Source organism: Pristis pectinata, chromosome 15 (assembly GCF_009764475.1).
Source record: "Pristis pectinata isolate sPriPec2 chromosome 15, sPriPec2.1.pri, whole genome shotgun sequence".
NCBI classification, from domain to species: Eukaryota; Metazoa; Chordata; class Chondrichthyes; order Rhinopristiformes; family Pristidae; genus Pristis; species Pristis pectinata.
The window spans coordinates 21,259,708-21,282,208 of NC_067419.1; the positions used below are offsets into that span (position 1 = coordinate 21,259,708).

Genomic DNA, 22,501 nt, shown 5'->3' on the forward strand with positions numbered 1-22,501 from the left:
GACTAGTAACTGACTGTCACAACTTTTCTTTGCAAATAAAAGTTTAACTTCTTGGGGAATCTTCTGCTTCTCCTGGTCATCTATTTATTGCGGGTAACCACAAGTTTGGCGCTGCGAGCAGGGTCGGAAAGAGACCCATAAGAAAAGAACGACAAATCAAGGACACTTCCTAGTCCCTAGGGACTCCCACGAGACTACTCTGCTGGTGATAACCCAAAAAAAGATAAGCGTTTTCGCTGTTAATTCGGACCAAAACTCTGTTGGGTGTGGGAGGTCTCCGGATGCAGAAGTGTTAAACGATTGTCGAAGGGTCTCTCCGATCCAAAGAATCTGGCATAAATTGAAATTAAAGGAGACTCAGAGGATTGATCAAGAAAACTGTGCAGTGGGGTGAGTAGAATAGAAATTGATTAAAGTAAAAGTTCCACGTGGTGTTGGTAAGTCCCTGTGGATACCGCCTCTCAGGAGACGAGGGTCTGAACGGGCAGGGCCCCTGTGGATACCGCCTTGCAGGGAGCAAGGGTCTGCATGGACAGGGTAAGGGAAGTCCCTGTGGATACCGCCTCGCAGGAGACAAGGGTCTGAATGGGCAGGGCAGAAAGTCCTCGTGGATACCGCCTCGCAGGAGACGAGGGTCTGAGCGGACAAGGTGTAAAGGAAAGTTCTGCGGATACTGCCCTAGGAAGGGGTCTGCATGGGCAGAACAAAAGAGGTAAGAATCTTTTGATAAATTGGATAAGATTAAATAATACAAAAGCCGGCAAATTGGGCAGTAAAAATTATAGAGTTGGGTGTAAGAAGTAGTATAGGAAACAACAGCGCTAACAAGTGAGTTGTGAGATTCTGAGAAACACCCTGTAAAACAACATGATGGGAAAAGGAACTGCAGTTGAAATATTAAGTAAAAAATTTCCAGTATCTAAAAGTGATATCACAAAAATTTCAGAAAAATGGGAAAAGAGAACCAAAGATCTAGTTAGGAAATGGCCAAGAGAGGGAACTTTTGACTTAAGTCTGTGTGAGGAAATGGAGGGGTTAATTAAAAACTACAAACCAAAAGACAAATCTGAAAAAAAGAAACCAGAAGAGGGAGCAGGAGGCAGAGATACCAAAACTCTTTAGGACGGGAGGAGAAAGAGTAAGGAAAACATATCAGGCACCAATAGTAACTAGACAGGGTGCCAAAGAGTTAGAAAAACAACTCCCTATAGAAGAAGAGGAGGAAGGGTCGACTCTGTATCCAGACTTAAGAGGAGCAGAAAAACCCCCTCCCTATCTAGACGAAGGGAACCTGAAACAATGCCCGGTAGTGAGAGGACTGCTGGAGATAGAAGGGGGAAGAAAGAAATCTAGGAAGAGAACAAAAAGCGAGGGAGGAAAGACTGACGTGGCAGAAATTACAAATAGAGACAGAATCAGAGAGTGGTGAGGAGTCAGAGGATGAAATAGAAAGCCAGGGATCGGGAAGAGACAGAGTGGGATTACAGCCCCTCCTGGTAAGAGGAGGAAGACAGCCACAGTACATTCTTTGGGGTCCCAGGACCTGGAAAGGTTTAAAAAAAAATGCATTACCCAGTATATATGAAGGAACGGGAAAATGGATTAGAGCCTTTGAGGACGAGACCACAGGACGTTTACTGGCAATGGGTGACTTGAAGGTACTACTGGTAAAGGTGGTGGGAACCTCGAAACTAAGAGAACTGATGATTTCAGCTGGCTTAACGAATGTGGCAGACAACCCAAAGGTTGATGGAAGCAGTTTTGACCGAGTGAGGCAGAGGGTATGGAGGGCCCTCAGAGACTGCTATCCACCTAAAGTGGACCCCAAAGCTTTAAAAGGGGATCCACTGGGAGAGATTGAAAACCCGGCAGCGTACCTAGAAAACCAGTTGAAAAAAGTGGAGACTGGAAACAGAGCAAGAGGTGGAGGGCAACCAGTTGATGACCACATTGTTTCGGACTGCTATTGCAGATGCAATGCCCCCTCAAGTCAAGTCCAGACTCCAGGAGGTGATAGGGCTGACATCAATGTCCCGCCAAGAATTTAGGGACCACATAGTCCACGCAGTCGAGAAATACCGAAAAGACAGACAAAAGCTGATTGAACAGCAGGAGGAGGTGCAAAGAAAACTGACACAGATGCAGCTTGAGGAGCTTAAGAAGAAAGAAAAAGAAAAAGGCAAAAATATGTTGCCAGCAACAACTGATCTGATTGTGCTGACCGAAATGAACGAAGCGCCAGCTTTTGGAGGAACCTGTTATGCTGCCAGACAAGGGCCAGAAAGCCCCATGCCAGTAATAAACGTCTTTGGGGGAGTGTTTCCTCAAACGCCATATCAGGGGCAAAATAAATTTAGACAACAGTCCAGACAGGACTGGAACTTCCAAGGAAGAGGGCAGAGAGGAAATTGGCAAAAAGGGCCAGGGAACAGATAGGTAGAAAGAGGATTATGCTGGGGATGTAATCAGCCAGGGTACATCAGGAGAGACCGTCCTTACAGACCTTGGCCTGCCACATTTCAGCAGGAATCAATGATTAGAGAGCAGCAGTTTAATCAAGGACCAGCCCCAGCAGGTCTGACTGGACCTGTCAACCCCTATGGAAGGTGCTAGGGGTGCCCAGAGAACCCGGGTGGGAAGGGACAGTAGCCAATGATAACACGGGAGGCGGAAGAAGAGCCCATTGTTCAGATCATTCTAGAAGGGCAAATAACACCAATGACGATAGATACTGGAGCCACGTACACTTGCGTACAGCCACAATATGCCTCCCACCTTCCCATGTCAGAAAAGTTTGTTAAAACTGTAGGGTTCTCGGGAAAAGCACAGTTAACACGATTTACAGCTCCAGTGAGTTTAAAGATGGGAAATCATGAAATAGTTTTACCGATTTTAGTGTCCAAAGGAACCCCGATCAATTTGTTAGGCAGAGATGCACTGCTAAAACTGGGATTGAAATTAGAATGCGCCCTGAAGGGGTTAAGCGTGGGAAAAATAAGCACTCAGCTAGTGGTGCAGGCAGCTGAAAGAGCGAATGTATATTGGATAGGGGACATAGAAGATCAAGTCTGGAAAACTTGGAGAAAATGGAAAGAGGGTGCTCTGGCAATATTACCTAAGACAAAGCCGCTTAAGACTGAGTTGCATTGTACAGTGATTTTTGATGAGACTCAGTGTAAAGAAATAGAGTGACAATGGCACAATGAAGTAAATACCCAGCAGCATTTAAAAGGTGAGGCAATAATAATAGGAAAACAGGGAGCAGCCTTGCAAATAAAACAAAACGCATTTCTGGAGAAATGGTACAGGGTGCCAGGAGCTGCACCCCATGTAACATTGTTAATAAATGAGGGATACCAGTCCAAAGATTTGGGGCCCATGGTGAAGCAAGCAGGAACAATTATTGATTGGCAGATAGTGACACCAAGGGTTTGGAAGTCTGGGGACGATAATTATGTCAGGGTAGTAGTAGATATACAGATGGTAGGAAACCCTAAGGACGTCAAGGTAACCCCTCAACAACATATGACATTGCTAGTAGAAGAAGAGGGCCAGCAGAAGGATAAAAGGCTGGAGGCACTGCCAGTCATTTTATGGTCACAATACGACATAGATGTAGGAAGAGTAAAATCAGCAAGCCCAGTAGAAATAAAACTAAAACGGAGCGATTCCACCTAAAAGGCCACAATATCCCCTGAAACTAGAAGCAGAGGAAGGAATAGCGCTAACAATACAGGGAGTGCTTGAGGGCACAAGTAGCCCCTGTAATACTCCACTGTTGCCTGTCTTGAAAGCAGATAAGTCCAAGTGGAGACTGGTACATGATCTGTGAGCAGTGAATGAAGTAGTGGAAGATTGGCCAGTTGTAGTCCCAAACCCGCATATGCTACTGACTAATGTTCCACCGGATGCACTTTGTTTTTCGGTGATTGATTTATGTTCGGCTTTTTTCAGCATTCCTTTGGTGAAGCAATGCCGGTATTTGTTTGCTTTCACTTACAGAAGTAACCAGTATACTTACACTAGGATGCCGCAGGGATTTAAGCATTCGCTGCATATTTTTAACCAAGTATTGAAGGCAGACCTAGAGGGTATAACATTGGAAAGTACACTGATATGGTATGATTTGTTGGTTTGTTCCGAAAGTGAGGAACAGTGTGAGCGGGATACTCTGGCCTTGTTAGAAAGATTGGCATGTGGAGGTCATAAAGTATCCAGAAAGAAGCTGCAGTTTTGTAAACGGCAGGTAAAATATTTGGGTAGATTAATATCTAAGGGAGCAAGGTCGATAGCGCCGGATCAAATTGTGGCATTAACTAAAGCTCCTAAACCTCAGACAGTAGGACAGATGATGACATTTTTGGGAATGGCAGGATACAGTTCAGACCGGATTGGAGAATATGCTGAAATTGTGACGCCATTGAGGAAAATGATGAAGGAAGCTGGACATACAGACCTGAAGGGTGTTCTGCAGTGGAATGAGGAGGCAGAAATAGCCTTTAACACTCTTAAGCGGGAATTGCAGTCAGCCCCAGTGCTAGCTTTGCCTGATTATGAAAAGGTCTTTCGTCTCTATGTGTCTAACAGACAGGAAGGTTATATTGCCGCAGTGCTGACACAGGAGACGGGCATAGGGAGAACAAAACAGCCAATAGCATATTATAGTGTGACACTGGATGAGGTGGCACAGGTATATCCACCTTGTTATCAGGGACTGGAGGCATTGTACTATGCTTATGAGAAAGCATCATCTGTGACCATGGGTTATCCTGTGATTCTGTACACACATCATAACGTAGCAGAATTATTGGAAAAGGGAAAGTTTGTACTGACACCAGCTAGGATAGTCGCGTTTCGGATGTCATTGACATTTCCAGACATAACTATACAAAGGTGTACCACAAGTAACATAGCTGATTATGTTCCACTGGAATATGAAGGAGAGCCCCATGAGTGTGTGAGGGATACGATGATATTTGCCAAATTAAGAGCGGACTTAGTCAGAACCATTGGATGAGGTAGATAAAAAGATTTTGTTTGTGGACGGCTCTTGCTACAGGGACCACGATGGGAACCACACAGGGTTTTCAGGGGTGCAACAGGATCAGTCTCAGTTTAAAACAATTAGGCTAGAAACTTGTCCGCAACCCTGTTCAGCTCAATTAGCAGAGATTAAGGCTCTGACAGCAGCATGTGAGATGATGGAGGGTGAGAAAGTTTATCTATACGGATTCAGCATATGCTCATGGAGTACGTCATTTGTTTGGAGCAGTATGGAAACAAAGAGGGTTCAAGAAAAGCAATGGAGACCCTATACAGCATTGTCAGCAAATTTTAGATTTAATAACAGTGATGATGAAAGCTAGAGCATTGGCTATTATAAAATGTCAGGTACATAAAGAGGGAAATGACAATGGTGACAAAGGGAAATCAGGCTGCAGATGAAGCAGCCAGGAAAGCCTCTGGATGTTGTTTGGCTGTTATTGCACCTCAGGTGAGTCTGAGTCCAGAACCTGTAATGGAGGATGTAATTGAAATACAAGGTAAGGCAACTCTAGCAGAACAAACAATGTGGAGACAAAGAGGAGCCAAACGGAACCAGGAAGGCTCATGGAGCACGGATGACGGTTTGTTGGTAGCACCCACCCCTTTGTTGACTACCCTCATTTCAGAGGCACGCGGGCTAGACCATTGTGCAAGGGGGGAAGTGATGAGAAAGATAAAAAAGGTGTCTGTGTACTGTTTGGGGAACATTGTTGTACTTTTATACCAAATAACACCAGCCCAGAGGGATCCTTTGCTAAGGCAATGAATAAACTGAAAAATTTGAGGAAAGAGGTTAAACAGAATGCAGGGTTTGGACATCAGTTTTTTGATTGGCTGGAAAGTAACTTAGGTGGTTGGGGAGCCTGGTTAACCAAAATTGCAATGGTTGTGGGTATGGCATTGCTTATGTCTACACTTATTTTGTGTTGCTTCCTTCCACTCTTTAAGTCCCTTCTAGTGCGCGCCACAGTGAAACAGTTTCCGATACTTCGGGCAATGGCTGAGTTGAACCCCCCGGCGAAGGAAGTTGCAACAACATACTTCTATGATCTGACTCGGGGAGATGTGCCGAATGATGACGATAACGCTGCGGAAGACAATTATGTTTGTGTTGGGAATAGTCTGTGAGGGCCTCAGGGTCTTTTTCCCCGTCTCCGTTACGGAGGGATGGGTTTTTGGCCTTCTGGCCCAGGAAATAGAGAGTGAATCCATGGGGCTCATACACGAAAAGTACATTATACCTGTTTTTGGGATGATTGGCTTTAGCATCTAAATGCTGTGCCCTTTTGAATTCTCTCTCTATGTGAGACCGTTAGGTCTCAAAGGGGGGAATATAGAATATATAGAAAATAGAGGCTATACTTTGTTTTATTCATAGTCTGCTCTGTGTTTAAGATGGCTGCTGATCTCCTTAAGATGGCCGCTGGGCCTCCTTCTTCTTCAGCTCCAGTGCGGGAAACTCTTAGTGCGGGAAACATATAGCTAATTAAAGAAATAGTTAGCCCATTCCTAGGGAGACACTTTTGATTTACTGTAGCTCATTAAACAGATGGTTATCCCATTCCTAGGAAGACACTGTTGATCTATTGTGTAGCTAATGGTCGTTAGGGCTAGTGCGACTAATGATTTTGTAGCAGTTCTGTAGCTGATAGTTTTCGTAACTGATAAGTCAGGTGCTAGCGAGTCTCAGAACTCATAAGTAATAGAGACACATTGTAATGTTTTATAACTGTTAGCCTTGTAGCGAATAAGCCGAGTATTGTTTTATAACTGATAGTTCTGTAGCCTAGTACCAAGTACTCCCAATGCCCGTAAATAATTGGGGCACCCTGTGATTGAGTCAGGAAATGACTGTGGCGAAATGGTTGTGAGCCAGGAGACAACTGTGAAAGGAGGCAAATGATAAAGGATGAAACTGTGGAGATAAGAGAGGACATGATGGATTGTAACAATGTAATTGAGCTAAGAAAAAAAGCTATAAAAAAAAGGCCCTCGAGCTTTGCTCGGGGGCAGTCGGAGAGGGCAGTAGTCAGAGGGTGACTAGTAACTGACTGTCACAACTTTACTTTGCAAATAAAAGTTTAACTTCTTGAGGAATCTTCTGCTTCTCCTGGTCATCTGTTTATTGTGGGTAACCACGACAGCACCAGCTCGCTCTCCATGAGGTGCAGCTGAAAATTCTTTGATTTCCACAGCTGTCCCCCACATTATAATCCCAATATTAGTTAGCCAGAGAGCAAATCATTGAAACAATGATGCCATGTCTGACTTTTATCATCTGGTTAGAGGGTGAAGAGTCAGAATCGTACAGCAAAGAAATGGGCCCTTCAGCCCACTTTGACCAAGCTGACCAGCATGCCTATCTATACTAATCCCACTTGCCTGCATTATCTCTCTGCTCATTTAAGGACCTGTCAAGATGTCTCTTAAATGTTGTTACTGTTCCTGCTTCTACCACCACCTCTAGCAGCTCATTCCAGCTACCAACTATGCTTTGTGTGAAAAATTTACACCTCAGATACCCTTTAAGTGCCTCCCTTTCACCTTAAACTTATGCCCTCTAGCTTTAAACACCCCTGCCTTGGGAAACAGACAATGGCTAACTACCTATCTATGATAATTTTATACACCTCTATCGTGTCCTGAGCAAATCAGCATTTCTGCCGTGGGCAGATAATAATGAAATGCAGAAATGAAACTATGGATCATGGAAGAAAAAAAATCTTTGAAAATGCAAGAAATGAATGAATTTAGAAGTTCACCATGAATTATCTATTTTACATGCAGCCATTTTAACATTCCAAGACGATGTCATGAGGGAATTGCACTTAATTGGGTACTTTAGCAGATCTGCAATAAAAGAACTGTGAAATAAATTCTTAATAGATGCAAAGTTATTTGGTTTATATTTGACTCCAGATTATAATATTGAATGTTCTTTTGTTTTTATAATTTTATACATCCTTGCCATCCCTTTGTTATCAACATGTTTCAAATATTTTCATGCATGTTTCTTTGAAATCCAGTAATTACATTTAAAAAAAAATCAAGAGGCAATCTATCAAACAGTTGCCTGCGTTATCTCTGCAGATGGTGCAGAGGCCACCCGGCAGACAAAAAAGAAATGCTCTTCATTTTAACATAATTCTACATGCAATTTTAGCTTTTATTTTTAAAAAATTGATATTACATATATTGGATGCCAGAAATAACTTCAACAGCTTTTCTTTCTGCTTGTACTCTTAATCCTTCTTGTTTATCGCTGATGCTGAGATTCCACATTGCAATAACTATACCAGTCCTGTCACTGGAATCGGTGAAAAGGAGTGATGCTGGTTGAGATGTTGGGATAGAGGACGGAAGGAGAAACAAATTCAGCAAGGGTCCCAAACCCTGCACAGGCAAAGATATTTAATTACATGGGTTTGATCATCTTAAAACTCATGATTGCAGGCTGATGTCTTTGCCACTGTTTCTTTGCCAGTGTTTGCAACACAGGACAACATTTTATAAGGAAATGTCTCCAAGCATTCTGGCTGAAAACCAAGAGTTTTTGGAGACAGAAAAGAATCAGAAGATATAGGGATCGCGTGGGATTATAAGGAATAGGAAAAGGAGTCAGCCTTTTGGTCTCTCAAGTCTGTTGTGGACTTTGAAACAGGGTCAACCATAACTTTAATGACAAAGCAGGCTTGTTACAGCCTACATTTGTTTTCTGTTATGTTCTTATGGAATCCGTCCATTCCTTGTCACTTTTCTTGATAAAATAAAATCGGTCATTGATATAGCTCTGATTCTGAATGTGTTTTTCATACATGCTTCTATTTCTTTTCCATTGCAAAGTTACAGACAGTGGTGGTACTGCAGCTCCCAAAGCTCCAGCAAGTACCTGGAAAATTATTGAGGCCTTAATGGCAACCAATGTCTTTTTAGGAGTAGGAGAGAGGAAAAAAAGGCTGCCAGAAGATTATTTCTCTCCATGGCAATCTCTTCATTATCCTTATCATCACATCTCAGGGTCATTCTCCACACTTTTGCTGCAGCACTGGAATGTTACAATAACACAGGTGGAAAGAGGAATAATAGATTAGCTGCATTCCTTCTGCTGCTTACATGTGCCAGGAAGAGAAGGTATGGCAGTAACATCCCAGTCAGGGAAATCCTACTTGGATGGTTTTGGCTAAACTCTAAAAAAAAGAATACTGAGCAATCATTTCACATGGGTTTCATATTAAGGGCACGGGGGGGGGGGGGCGGGGAGGGGGACAGGGAGTTAAATAATTATCTGAAACATAAATGGGAATTCCTGAGGGTGTCTAATGGCTTTATTACAGATGATAAAAACAAATGAAAAATGAAGAACATTACATTGAAATATAAACAATTAGTACAAACACAGTAAAAAACAAAAGGTAAACCCACATTAAGAATATAAACTCCTGTCAGCACGGTAAACCATCAGAGCTAGATTTTTTATGGATAGTTTAATTCCAATTTATTTCAAAGAACCAGCAGACATACATGCATTGTACAAACAGATTATACATTTAAAGTACTGCATCCTGTAAACAATAAGTACTCACACACACATATTACTTACATGGAAAGTATTCCACTAGACAAATACATATTGCTTACAAAATCAAATCTAGATTATGTATTGTTTGTTCTGGGGAAAGATACCTTGCAAACAATACTGTCAGTTTGTGGCTGTCTCATCGTTGGATCCTGCACACATACAATACACACTGGTTTTTAAAAAGTGTAGTTCACTGCAACCTGTAATGGTAAGGTTTATGTACATCTTTGTTTCAAAAACACGGCAATGGATTGTAAACATGGGTGATTAATGGATTTATTTACCAGCCAGCTGGGTACAAGGTCGCTTGTGCTCATAAGTGTGCAGCTGACAGATTATTACTTTGTGCATACCAAACTTCAACATTATGAGTTTCATTTAAGATAATGTAATCACTTCAAAAGATGAGAATATCATTGGAAAATTGTAATACTCAGATGTAATTTCAAAGTTAAAAATCAATTATGATACTGTTTGGATGGTATAATCAATCCTTCTGTCTGTGCCTCAGGGCAACTGAATCCATTGTTGACTTCTTTCAAGTAAATTCTGGTTTGCCTTCCATCGCTAAGTGGATAATTCATTTCCTTTCTGGTGCAGTCCTCAAAGCTTCTTCAGTGCTGTTGGAGCTGCATTCATCCAGGCAAGTGAAGAGTCTACATCATGCTCCTATTCTGCACCTTGAACATGGAGGAAAGGTTTTGGGGTGTCAAGAGGTGAGTTATTCATTGAAGGATGCCGTGGCTCTGACCTATGCTTATAGCCACAGTATTTATGTGGTGGGTCCAACTGAGTTTCTGGAGAATGGTGCGCTCCAGGATGTTGATGATGGGGAAGCTGGTGGTAGCAATGTCAAGAATAGGTAGTTAGGCTCTCTGTTGTTGAAGGTGGTCATTGCCTAGTACTTCAGTGACACAATTGTTACTTACCTCTTATCAGCCCACGTCTGAATATCATCTCCGTTTTGCTGCTGTCTTCTCTTTCTGAGAAGTTGTGAATGGAATTGAAGATAGTGCAATCAAGAGTAAACATCCCCACTCTTATGATAAAAAGGTCACGATGAACTATTTGAATATTGTTGATTCCATGACACCGTCCTGGGGAACATCTTCAGTGATGTGCTGGCGCTAGAATAACCGATCTTAACAATGACAACCATCTTCCCTTGGCTGAGGTATGACTCCAATCATTGGAGTGTTTTCCTCTTGATGCTCATTGACTTGAGCTTTACCATGGCTTCTGTTGCTACACTCATTCAATTGCACCTATAATCACTTAAAACAGATATTTTAACAGGGCAAAGTAAGAGTGGAACTTGGCAATAACAGGTCCCACCCAAATTCAACCCAGAGAGTTAATAATCTCTTCTCACTCCAGGGCTTTGCCAATATCAGGAATCCTAAATTATAATATCGTTATTTCTATAAAAATGCAGTTGCAAAAAGTAAAGACAAATGATCAATGGGATGTAACCAGAAGATTATCAGCAATGAGTTTCCATGAGGCTCAGTTAATCCATCATTTATCAATGATTTGGAGTTAAAGGTAGGGGCCATGATAAGGAAGTTTGGCTGTGATGAGAAAGGAAGTTGTAGGCTGCAGAAGATATTAATGGATTGATCTGGTGTCCAGAAAAATCTAGTGAAATGTGAGGAAATGCATTTTCTAAGGGCAGAAATGGCAAAAGAATACACAATGCATGGTAGGAGACTGAGAAGTGTAAAGGCACAGAAGGACCTTGGTGTGCAGGAGGAAATCCGGTGGTTAAGAAAATGTTTGGAGAGTATGCTTGATTGGTTAGGCACGGAATATAGGAGAAGGGAGATCTTACTGGACCTGTTAAAACTCTAATTAGGCCAAAGAAAATAATATAAACTATTAGTGGGTGAAAAAATTAATGCTGGGCTGTAGACTCAGTAAAATGTTCCTAGCAAAATGAGCCATGGAAATGTATTCCTGTTCTCTCAATAATTGGTATTGGTTTATTATTGTCACTTGTACCAAGGTACAGTGAAAGACCTTGTCTTGCATACCGTTCATACAGATCAATTCATTACACAGTGCATTGAGGTAGTACAGGGTAAGAACAATAACAGAATACAGAGTGAAGTGTCACAGCTACAGGGAAGTGCATTGCAGGTAGACAATAAGGTCCAACAAGGTAGATTGTGAGGTCAAGAGTCCATCTCATCGTATAAGGGAACTGTTCAATGGTCTTATCACCCTGGGATAGTAGCTGTTCTTGAGCCTGGTGGTATGTCCCCTCAGGCTCCTGTATCTTCTGTCTTATGGGAGAGGAGAGAAGAGAGAGTGACCCAGGTGGGTGTGGTCTTTAATTACACTGGCTGCTTCACCCAGGCAGCGAGAGGTATAGACAGAGTCCATGGAGGGGAGGCTGGTTTCCATGATGTGCTGGGCTGTGTTCACAATTCCCTGCAGTTTCTTGCTGTCCTGGGCAGAGCAGTTGCCATACCAAGTCGTGATGGATCCAGATAGGATACTTTCTATGGTGCATTGATAAAAGTTGGTGAGTTGGGACATGCCAAATTTCTTTAGCCTCCTGAGGAGATAGAGGTGCTGGTGAGCTTTCTTGGCCATGGTGTCTACGTGGTTGGACCAGGACAGGCTATTGGTGATGTTCACTCCTCGGAACTTGAAGCTTTCAACCCTCTTGACCTCAGCACCATAGATGTAGACAGGTGCATGTACACTGCCCCCTTTCCTGAAGTCAATGACCACCTCTTTTGTTTTGCTGACATTAAGGGAAAGGTTGTTGTCATGACACCATGTCACTAAGCTCTCCATCTCCTTCCTGTACTCTGACTCATCATTATTTGAGATACGGCCTACTATGGTGGTATCATCTGCAAACTTGTAGATGGAGTTAGAGCAGAATCTGGCCACACAGTCATGAGTGTATAGGGAGTAGAGTAGAGGGCTGAGGATACAGCCTTGTGGGGCACCAGTGTTGAGAAATTGTGCTGGAGGTGTTGCTGCCTATCCTCACTGATTACGGTCTGTTGGTCAGAAAGCATCCAGTTGCAGAGGGAGGTGTTGAGTCCCAGGTCTTGGAGTTTGGTGATGAGCTTGCTTGGAATTATAGTATTGAAGGCAGAACTGTAGTCAATAAGCAATAGTCTAACATAGGTGCCTTTACTGTCCAGATGCTCCAGAGATGAGTGCAGGGCCAGGGAGATGGCCTCCACTGTAGACCTGTTTCGGCAGTAGGCAAATTGCAGTGGGTTGAGGTTGTCTGGGAAGCTGGAGCTAATGTGTGCTATGACCTCTTGAAGCACTTCAATGATGGTGGATGTCAGAACCACTGGTTGGTAGGCATTAAGGCATATTACCTTAATTTTCTTAGGTACCAGGATGATAGTGGTCTTCCTAAAACAGGTGGGAACCTCCGATTGAAGCAGGGAGAGGTTAAATATATCTGCAAATACCCCCGCCAGCTGATCAGCACAAGATCTGAGCACACGGCCAGGGACACCATCTAGGCCAGATGCTTTCCTCGGGTTCACTCTCCGGAAGACTGATCTTACATTCTCGACAGTGACCACGGGTTAAGGTGCATTGGAGGCTGTCAGGGTGGGTGGTGACAATCCACTCCCCTTTTGTTCAAACTGCGCATAGAATACATTAAGCTCATCAGGAAGGGATGTGCTGCTGTTGACTATGCTGCCCGATTTCATTTTGTAGTTCGTTATAGCAGGCAAGCCCTGCCACAACCGACGGCTGGTCTGGGACTTGATTTTGAACCAGTATTGTCTCTTGGCATTCCTGATAGCTTTCCAGCACCTGTGGTTCTAATTTCCCACAAAGCAATCTTTCAAAGATTGCTAATGTTGACTTTCTCACAGCACCTGCACTTAATGGGATTTCAAAACACTGATACACAGCTGATTAGTGTTTAAGAAAGCAGCTGTTGGAAACATTTGCCTGGATATAAATACTAGGCATAAGTGCACCTCCTTCCATGTGCTACTACTGGTCACAACCCTTTGATCAGAAAGAATGAGGGCACTCAGTCTTCTTCTTCTTGTCATCGCCAGTATCCATGGAGAGCCTTCAGGTACAGCAAAAGTTTGGTTATCCAGCATTTCACTAATCCAACACACTTCAGTGTTTGACACTTCAGAGGGAGTAGTCGCCAGCATCAAGACAATGCCAAGGTGGTGGTGGGGACAACATCAGGTTAAGTGAACTTTAAGTGGAAGGGAGATACTTTACCACCCTGTTGTCCTGACCACAGCATTAACCAATTAACATTGAATTACAGTTTGATGTGCAATTGCGGACTGGCTTGCAGGCTAGTAGTTCATTTGAAGTGGATTGAGACTTCCTAAGTTTATTTCACATGGGATAGTTAAAGGCAATTAATTCTCTTCTTGTAACAGGACCCTCCATTACTCCAGCCTCCTTGTAATAGTCAGCAATCGATATATTGTTTCATATGTTCCACTTATAATTCAATCATCTGAGCTCACAAATGCAGTTTTTTTTGCAGGAGTTAAGGAACCTTAATATAGGGAGAAAATAGTCGAGTATACTGTCCCGTAGGAAACCAAATGTTTGGTTTGTCCTTAGAGCAGTCAAAAATCTGTGATTTAGCCATTCATGCAGGTAAGTCTTGCACTCTATTTACAGCTTAGTGTTTTTTGGGCACAAAATGGAACCTTACAATACAAGCTTCAGAAGCTTCCCTGCAGTTATCACAATCTCCCATAGTCAATGATGTTAGCTAAATTCAATGATGTTTTCTTTTTCAGCACAAACACTTGATGATCATAGGTTTCCTGGTAAGTCACTAGAAATCTATAACATGAAGTAAAATCTGAAGGTTGCACATTAGTAGATAAACAAAGCAATGAACTTTATTGAAAAATCAAAGAAACTGCAGAGAAATCTGAAAAAACAACAAGAAACACTCAGCAGATCAGAACTCTGATGACAAGCCTTTAAACTGAAACAGCATCTCTGTTTCTCTGCCTGACCTGCTGAGTGTTTCACCATCTTGTTTATTAACACTATTATTTGACTCAATGTAACATTGTGCTATTATTTTCCATACACAGATAAAGATTTTTCATGAGTGAGTCTAAGCAATGTACAAGTTCGTGTGGAGAATCCTATGAAAGTCCAGACTTGTCATCACCCAATATTCTATGTGTACATTTCAGGAGCCAGAGACAGTGATCAGGAGCAGTAATGCTGAATTCAGTTTTTTCTCCTTACACCACAGTACTGAGCTAATTTGTAGTTTCCCTATGATTCAGTACTGTTCCATGCAGATGCTTTATATCTGAGAACACTGGAAAGTTCCAGAGTTAGTTTTTAGGAGTTATTAGACTATATGCATGTATACATTGTCGCATGTATGTGCAATAGGTTATGCACTTTGGAAAGATGGTTTTGTCCTGTATGAATCAGGAACAAGGAAAATTTTCAAATCAGTCAAGTTAATATAAATATATCAAGGGTATTGTGGCCAAGTCTGCTGACCGTTCAAAGATAGAGGGAAACGCAAGTTGTTCAGAGATCTGGGTGTATTCAGAAAGCTAGCATGCAGGTACAGCAAATTATCATGAAGGTAAATGAAATGTTTGCAAGGAAGATTGAATACAAAAGTCTTGTTCCAACAGTACAGAGCTTTGGTGAAACCACACGTGGATATTGTATGCATTTTAGTCTTCATATTTAAGAGGGGATATATTTGGATTGGAGGCAGTTAACAGAAGGTTCCCTTGGTTGATTGCTAAGAAGAAGGGGTTGTTTTGTGAGGATCTGAACAGAGGAGTAAAAGCACGCTTCTCACATCCTGATTCCGTTTTTCGGGGTTCTGGGTTACCCACCTACTGCTTCCCAACCACTCTCCATTCTTAATTTAAAATCAAAATATAAAATAAGATTCACTTGTGCAGCTGTGAGGAGAGTTGAGCTTGCTGTTAAATATGTTCTTCTTCCCCACCTTCTGTCCCTGCCTTGCTTTCATCCTTTCTCCCCTGGCCCTCCTCACATTACCCCCACCCCCCCATACCTTCCCCTGCTACTGTAGAGAATTCAGATCATTCCATGAGTATCTCCTAAAATGAATCATTCAACAAAAACACAGCCGTTAAGAACTCTGTTCCTTTCAGTAAACAATAAATGTTGAAATTTATGCAGGAGTTAGTCTTTGAAAAGATAGATTAATAGTTTGAAGGAGGACTCTTTCAGTGATTCCTTTTCCAGATACTGATGCAGATTTTGAACCATATTAGGTAATCTTTGATATCATTGTTTAGTTGGGCCCCAAACAGATCCTTTGCATTGAACTCTGGCAGATTAAATATTTCCTCCCCTACAAGGCCCTGAACCTGTATCCTACACGTTACTAATTGTCAGTCTCTTGAAAGACTGTTCCATCTATACTTTTATCATATTTTATGTCTGATGAATTAGAAAATGACTGTGTTCCATTTCAGAAAGTCGCTGGGTGAATGACTTTGATGACAAACTGCTTTTTACTTGCCCCACATTTGAAACAATTGATTCAATTTCCAGGTAAGTGACTAAAAGTCTCTGCACAGTAATCTGGTGGCAGCCTTAAATTCTACAAGAATGGGATTGATCTACGAATTTCTTCTTTCAGCTACCTTGTTATAATATGACTAGTAACAATATTAGCTCTAGGGGAATGGCCACATCATCCTCGCCCACTTCCCCACCACTCTTGTTTTGGTATATAACAAGTAACATCCTTTGGGCTGTGGAATAATGACAATGGTTCAGTGCTCTCTCTGCACATTTCAGATGGTTATTTTTGCAAGTAAAGGGAGGAGACTTTCATCATCCAAGTTTAACTGAATATACATTTTTGTGAATTTACAAACCTACACCCAAGTTTCAAGTATCCTAAAAACTGCAGTTCTCCTGAAAATGCCTCATGCTTTCTGTTCTAGTCAGCATCACAATTATTATGAGGATCGTCAGTGGGATTTCCAGTGCCGGAGGACATTCAGTGAGCTGCCATCTTGTGCATGGAGCAACTACGTGAATACCTTTGATGAAGAATTCACCTTCACCTGCCCATTTGACTCCATTATTAGTGGTATAGAATCTTACCACCACAACCACCATGAGGATAGGAGGTACTTTGGGAAGTATTAGCTTCATTCACATCAACCTTTGCATCCTGTCTATTTTAAAACTATTGAGCATAATATCTTCCATTTGCAAAAATGAACAAAAAAATTACAGTGTTAATTGGTTTGTCATTGGCTCCACTTCTTAACCTTCACCTCTGCTAGCGGTCTGAGGGTGTACGGAACCACCTTCTACCAACAATAAGTGGGCTTGGCTTTCTCTCTTTTTCTGGTTGTGCATCTGTTTCTTTGACCTTCTCTCCTTCTCTCTCTCTCCCTGACTCTCTTACTCTGACTCTTTTTCTGACACAATCTCCCTCTCTATCTGACCCTTCCTCAACAAAACATCCTTCTTTGAAGGCAGTCAGCTCACAACAGTCGCTGGAACAATAATGAATCCAAAATCATACTATGTGGTACATACAGTTCTTAAAGGAGCACTCACGTTAAACTACTTCTGTGACATACTTGATAAACACCAGAAGTAGGAATGAATTCAACATCTATAAATAATTAGGCCCAGAGGCATCCCAAGCTCTTAATGGAAGAAGGGAAGGAAATAGCAAAAGGTTCTGATCATCAGCTTCCAATCTCTTTGACTACAGGCATGGACTGGAAAACTGCTAACATGGTACCAATGTTTAAAAAGGGAGAAAGGGATAGACCAAATAATTATAAGCCAGTTAGATTAGCACCATCACTGGACAAATTGTTGGAAAAGTTCTGAGGGACAACGGAAATCATCCTTTACAAAAGCACAACTCAATCGGGGGTACGTTTCTTCTAGACTTTTTCCCTATTCATTCATTTCCAGACTGTAGACATTGCCCACTAATGTTTTTTTGAGGTGGTTAACAGGGAGAGGAGACAGCACTCAATGTATCCTAAAAACTGCAGTTCTCCTGAAAATGCCTCATGCTTTCTGTTCTGGTCAGCATCACAATTATTATGAGGATCACATGGATTTTAGCAAGTGTTTGACTCACCTAATAGACTGATCAGAAAAATGAGAGCCCACAAGATTAGAGAGGAGTTGAGGAAAATATTCTCTCATTTTAGGGATTTGCAACTCACAGATGAATGTGAAAGGACATAGCACACTTGAAAAGTACCTGGATGATCATTTTCAGTGCTAAAAACAAGGCCTTGGCACAAGAACTGGAATGTAGGAGAAATCCAAATTGCATTTTTTTTAATGTTCAACAAAGATGTGATGGGCTGTAGGACCTCCTTTTTGTCATTGTTTCTTTGATTCAGAGGTGAGAATAATGGGTTCAGGGGATTATTAGGTTACTACACAAACACTATTACCTCATCTTTTTTTCAAAGCAAAAGCTGTCTGTAATATAATTAAATGTGTGATATCACTTGTGACATATTTGATCACCTCTACATTGTTATGCACATGTGCATAAAGGAAAAATTTGAAAAAACCAAACACACCTTTTAGAGCTCTCTGTTTCCTGCATATTTCACTGCACACTCTCTCCATGTTGCCCTACCAAGAACCTATAATGAGGAAGAATCAGAAAAGAAGTGAAGCTGTCTCACATAATGAAGCTGACCAAAGCATTAAGTGTCTATAAACTTGTTGTTGTACAGTAAACCATAGTGACTTAAGTGGAGACTAGAAGCAAAGGGGCCCAAATTTAGATTTGAGCACAGGGAAAAGGTTACTATTTGGGGTCGTTGGTCTAGGTCTTGCAACTGTTAAAGTGGAAAGTTTGCAAGATAGCAGCATTGTCCTAATCCAATTGCATCAGAAGCCCTGAAACCTGTGGTTAAGCTCAGGAGCTTTTAAGTGGAAAGGATGGAGGTGTCTTTCAGGATAAACATCATCAAAATTGAGTGTGAGTGCAATGATGCCCGCTCAAAGTGAAGCCACGTGAGATTGCCAGTAAGTTAGGGTTGGATTGATCAGGATTCATGCATCAACAGCACAGGCTACTTTTGCCATTCAAGGCAAAAAAAAAGTTTCATTTGATAAGCTGATAGAGATACTTTGCAAGTCACTTTAATCAAATATCCTTGGAAATCTTAAAGTTACAGGTTAAGGACCCAGAAGCAGAAGGTAGGCTAAACAATTTATCACAACTGTTCTGCACTGCAAAGACTATAAAGTAACCTTCATCTAAGCCATAGACAATACCCTTTGCCAATGTAACAGAATCCATAAGATGAACTGGCAGGGACCAGTACTGTGCATGTGCACAGTCAAATATGGAACAGAGAAAGCCAGTACTACTGAAGAAAAATCTCTGCAATTTTCTGCATATTACTCTGTACACACTACACATTACAGTACTAAGAACCCACAAGAGGGGCAGACATAACACTCTCATTTTCAGCTGAGTGCTACTGAGACGGTGGTTCAGAGGCATAACAGCCTGTACCCATCCCTGCTCTTAGTGACATCATTTTATTTTCTCCTGCTTCACTTTGCTATGTACATGCAATTCCAAATACTTTAAATGTCCTAGTTTATCCATTTTCTCTTTTCTTAGCACGTTTAGGGCTCTTATGTATTCCCCTATTATGTCTTAAAAGATTGTTGTAGTCATTGCTTTACTGCTTTATCTCTGTTAGATGGAAATTTTACTGCTGCCGCGTTAACAACGTCTGCAGCCAAAACTGTTCCTGGACAAACTATGTCAACCTTTTTGACCAGTACTTCAGCTGGCAAGTTCCTGAATCCAGTTACCTTGTGGGTGCTTCCAGCTACCACAATAACTATCATGAGTAAGTAAATCGCTGCTTGTTAGCATCTTTACTTTGGTATCTTTTTGTTTGATTACATTGTATTCAAACAATAACAAGACACTTCTGAATTTGGCCTTATTGGCTGGGTCATAAAGACATTTGGAGAAACTGTATTGAGGCAGCAATAGATGTCATTTAGTATAATCCATGCCACAGCAGCTGTCACTAACTCTGCCTGAATGTTTGTAAAAGAGAGATCAATAGCGAGGAAATCATGTTTGCAGTATTGTAGCCTATCGATTTCCATGTGAATTTGAAACTGTTTCTCTTGGTTAAATCAAGTTTCTCCTCCACATATTTTCAACCAAACAATTTTATTATATCTTAATTTGCTATCCTCTCTTCTTCCATTGACAGGGATCGTCGATGGAAGTACCAATATTGTGAGCAACAAAAATGCTAATTTAATGAGGGATTGTCAGCAAAATGTTACCGATGTTCAGATGATTTTCTCTCAGATATACAGTGTACTTTGAAAATTAGATAATAAATAAAAATATGAAGTTTTGGACTGCAGAAATATTGGATTTCTCTGAATTATTTTCATTTGGAAGCTTTATGCTGGTCAAAATAAGATGGATTGGAAGTAGGAAATGGAACATAGTTCCATGTTTTATAGAGAGCATTAGAATTGTCAGCTCAGAGTACAGTAAAGGCAAAATATATCATAATGGGTCTCTCAAAAGGTGATTGCATCTGAAGTGCAGCCAAAGGAATATTCTGTTGGGTTTGTGTGTGCTATTTCAGTTTCCCACATTAACCAACCTGCTCTTTTCTCTTAAGTGGGAATGGCAACTTACTTCAGTTGGTATCTTGTTTTTGTGAATTTAATATTGCAGCATTAGCCTGGACTTTAGGATGTCTTAGAGCTGGTTTGCTAACATCTTGGCTGATTATAAATAATTTTTTATTGCTAAAAAAATACTCAAAGATCTTTTTAACCTCCGAGTCACTTTGCCTTTCTTATTCAGAATACTTCTGCATCTTAAATTATTTCAACAGGTAAATATGAACTTTGTGAAAACCAATACAAAGTAACATATGGTCAAGTGCAGTACAACTTTGCTTTCCTCTCTTATCAGAGAGTTCGGTTGTACACCATGCACTATGATACAGTTTTGTTCCACCAGTTCAAAGGAAGTACCTGTCCTATATTAAATTTAAAAAAAGGTTTTTTGTTGTATTGATCTTGAAAAACGAAACTTTCTTACCTTTTGGGAGAACCTTGGAAAAGAGGAAGTTTGCTGGCGCACATGAGGTTGCCAAAATAATTATTTTAACATACTGCCTTACAATGCACATCTAGAGTTTACAACCTAAACATGAGCACTGTAACAAAATTGAATGCACCAAACTGCCCACGAAGGTTTATGTAGCAAAAGAGAACTGTGTACTGTAGCCAAATCAATGTGTTAATTTTAGCGTGTAGACAATATGTCAAGTCCTAAGTACATTGCCAAGATACAATACCCAGGTGGCTGGTAAAATGGGGACTTGCATGTCTATTTAGAGGGAATAAGGGAAGATAACCAATGGCCAATTACACTGATGGTCACTGGGGTGGAGCGAGGACTGGGTGAGGTTGTGTGCCGGTGATGACAGTGGGTCACTTAAGTTCCAACTTGTGGCTCCTTTAGAGAAGGAGAAGGGGACTTGTCATAGGAAGGTAATGGAATGGGAGAAGTGTACATTATTATGAAGGTCTCCATTGCCAAGGTTAGAAACTTGCATTTTCTACTCCTGTTACCAATTTTCATTCATTCTTCTCCCCACATATTTGACATGCATTGCAATATTGCAACTGAACAGACTGCACTGGAAGACATTTCAAATGTTGTCTTCTTGTAAACACTGTAAAATTTGATCTTCTTTTCCTCAAAGCTTCCAAAAGATGATGGTGTCAATAACCAGTGTATGTTCATGACGGGAACCCATATACCTTACACTTACAAAAAGACAGCCCATCATCACCAGTTCAGGCCAATGAGAACTGGATAGGAAATTATTCTTGAGAAATAACTTTTATACAATATCATGGTTAGCACTTTGAGAACATTAACATGCAAAGCTCAGTTCAAAACCTTCAAAGACTTCACTGCATCAATGAGTGAAGAGCCGGGTTAAAATTACTTGTCTGAAGCCACTGGCGCTCGCACATCCAGCACGTGGTGAGCCATTTAATGCCCTATGGTGATATATCATTTGGAAAAAGGGAGAATAAAGGCCAGGAATTCCACCCCTGACCTTACTATCATTGTGGCACTAACCTTACAGCTATTTCAGATACAGGCCAAGTATAACTTTGATATTAAGATGGACATTTGATTATGACTGCTGGGTCTAGGAAATGCTGCATAAAAGAAAATCCAGTCCTTGGCCAGGTACTCATGTAACCATTTTGGCTTCGTGGAGGAGGAGACATTGGCCAATGCCTTGAGTGCCCAAAGATTCAATAATTCCCTGAATGTAGAAAAATCCAGACTGGTTGAAAAGGTGAGAAGATGCCTTCAGCTGCAATTTTCCAGTGCTCCAAATACACTGTTAAGATTAGATCTTACATGCATATTATCTGGGCCCTTAATATTTTTATAGCCCAATGTATTCACAGATTTTCACTGGCTGAAGTGGCTTGAGTGTATGCACACAGACTGGCCTCCAAGCCTCAGCTGCTCATTTTGTGCAATACCATTATAGATAGAAAGCTGCATTTAGGTGAAGTAATCCTGAATGAGGTGGGCTCAGGGAAATGTGGCACAAGGAACACCAGTACCAGGGATATATGTTAGCTTTGCAGGAAATCTGTCTGCTGTATGTATCGTTGCCGATCAACTGGACTCTGACAACTAGCACTTGTTTCCCAATCAAACTTTATTTACTTGTGCACAAGGGAGGCTTAAGTATGATGAGCGTTTGTCGGCTCTTGGACTGTACTCGCTGGAGTACAGAAGGATGAGAGGGGACCTCGTAGCGACATTTAAAATGTTGACAG

General features: G+C 41.3%; 1 protein-coding gene across 1 annotated transcript; it reads left to right on the forward strand.

Moving 5' to 3' along the window:
- The first annotated feature begins 585 nt into the window (after positions 1 to 585).
- Positions 586 to 20,004, forward strand: LOC127578544 (hemagglutinin/amebocyte aggregation factor-like). The gene is made up of 5 exons (XM_052030694.1): positions 586 to 712; positions 16,093 to 16,171; positions 16,570 to 16,758; positions 19,339 to 19,491; positions 19,870 to 20,004. The coding sequence occupies exons 1-5, from the start codon at positions 586 to 588 to the stop codon at positions 19,913 to 19,915; spliced, it is 594 nt and encodes a 197-aa protein (XP_051886654.1). The 3' UTR covers positions 19,916 to 20,004.
- Positions 20,005 to 22,501: the final 2,497 nt, after the last annotated feature.